Source organism: Papilio xuthus, unplaced genomic scaffold (assembly GCF_000836235.2).
Source record: "Papilio xuthus unplaced genomic scaffold, Pxut_1.1 DF824655.1, whole genome shotgun sequence".
NCBI classification, from domain to species: Eukaryota; Metazoa; Arthropoda; class Insecta; order Lepidoptera; family Papilionidae; genus Papilio; species Papilio xuthus.
In genome coordinates this window covers 5,861,462-5,862,729 of record NW_013533994.1, presented here as the reverse complement: position 1 = coordinate 5,862,729, position 1,268 = coordinate 5,861,462, and the positions used below count along the sequence as shown (strand labels likewise).

Genomic DNA, 1,268 nt, shown 5'->3' with positions numbered 1-1,268 from the left:
CCCGCCGGCACGCCACCGCGCGCCTGCTCGACGCGCGCGACGACCTGCGCTACAACCTGGATGCCGTCGACTGCCTCGTGCGCAACCGCCTGCTGGATCTGCCGCAGGTGCGCTCCCACACACCGCCCGCACCTTCCACACCTCCCACCTGCGCGATCGGCTGCTCTAATGTATATAACGTGTGCGCAGTTCGACTTGGCGCTCGGACAGCTAATGGAGGAGGGCAACAACCGGCTCGCGGTAGGGTTTGCCATGCGGCTGGTGCAGCTGTACCTGGTGGACGACCGCCACAACCCGTTCGTTCGCGACTCCGATCTCCGCCACACGACGGAGACGCTGGTGCGCGTGGCGGCGCAGGCGCAGGCGCACCCCGCGCTGCCCGCGCTGCTGGAGGGCCTGCGCGTGCAGCGAGAGCCCGGCGCGCTGCTCGGCGGCCCCGCGGCGCACATGCACGCGGCGCTGGCGCTGGCGCGGGTGAGTTCCGCCGCCCGCGACTGTCGCCACGCGGATTGTCTCTCGTATGCTACAACTTTGTGACCGGTCCCAGGGCCGCTGCGGCGAGGAGCCGGCGGGTCTACGCGAGAAGACCGAGAGCGTGCTGCGCGAGTGGAGCAACATGCTGCTCAACCCGCTGACGGACGTCGAGTTGGCACAGAACTTCAGCGTGTACGTGCACCGCATGAACATGGCCGGCATCCTGGCCTGCGAGGACACGCTCACGCGCTTCTTGCGCATCGCCACGCAGCTGTGCGCCGACACCGCGCGCCGCCACCTGCAGGACGGCGCCGCCGGCCGCGACCGCTGCTACGCCACCTGCGACGCATTCGCCAAGCTGCTGGCGCTGCTGGTCCGCACCGCCGCCGCCCCCGCCCCCGCCTCCGGCCCCGCCGCACCCGCCCCCGCCGCCGCCGCCGCCAGCGCCGCGCCCAAGCTCAACCTGCTCAACAAGGTGCTGGGCGTGCTGGCGGCGCGCCTGCTGCAGGACCACGAGGCCGGCGGTGACTTCCAGCCGCTGCCCGCGTACCGCCTACTGCTCCTGCTCTTCCTCGACATGAACGTGCCGGAGCCCGTGCTGGAGGCCATGAACTATCAGGTGGGTCCCGCGCTCTCACCTCCACCACTATTGAAGACGGGACGGGACGGTCATAGAGATTGTATCGGTGCAGGTGCTGACGGCGTTCTGCCACGCGCTGCGGCTGGTGCGGCCGGCGGCGGCGCCCGCCTTCTGCTTCGCCTGGCTGGACCTGGTGGCACACCGCGCCTTCCTC

General features: G+C 70.8%; 1 protein-coding gene across 1 annotated transcript in view; it reads left to right on the top strand.

Moving 5' to 3' along the window:
- Nucleotides 1–1,268, top strand: part of LOC106127471 (CCR4-NOT transcription complex subunit 1-like) — an 11,121-nt gene that overhangs the window by 6,966 nt on the left and 2,887 nt on the right. The window contains exons 7-10 of the mRNA XM_013325550.1: nt 1–107; nt 190–474; nt 548–1,093; nt 1,167–1,267. The exon at nt 1–107 is cut by the window's left edge and continues 130 nt beyond it. Coding sequence (XP_013181004.1) covers nt 1–107; nt 190–474; nt 548–1,093; nt 1,167–1,267 — 1,039 coding nt within the window. The remainder of the gene's footprint in view (nt 108–189; nt 475–547; nt 1,094–1,166; nt 1,268) is intronic.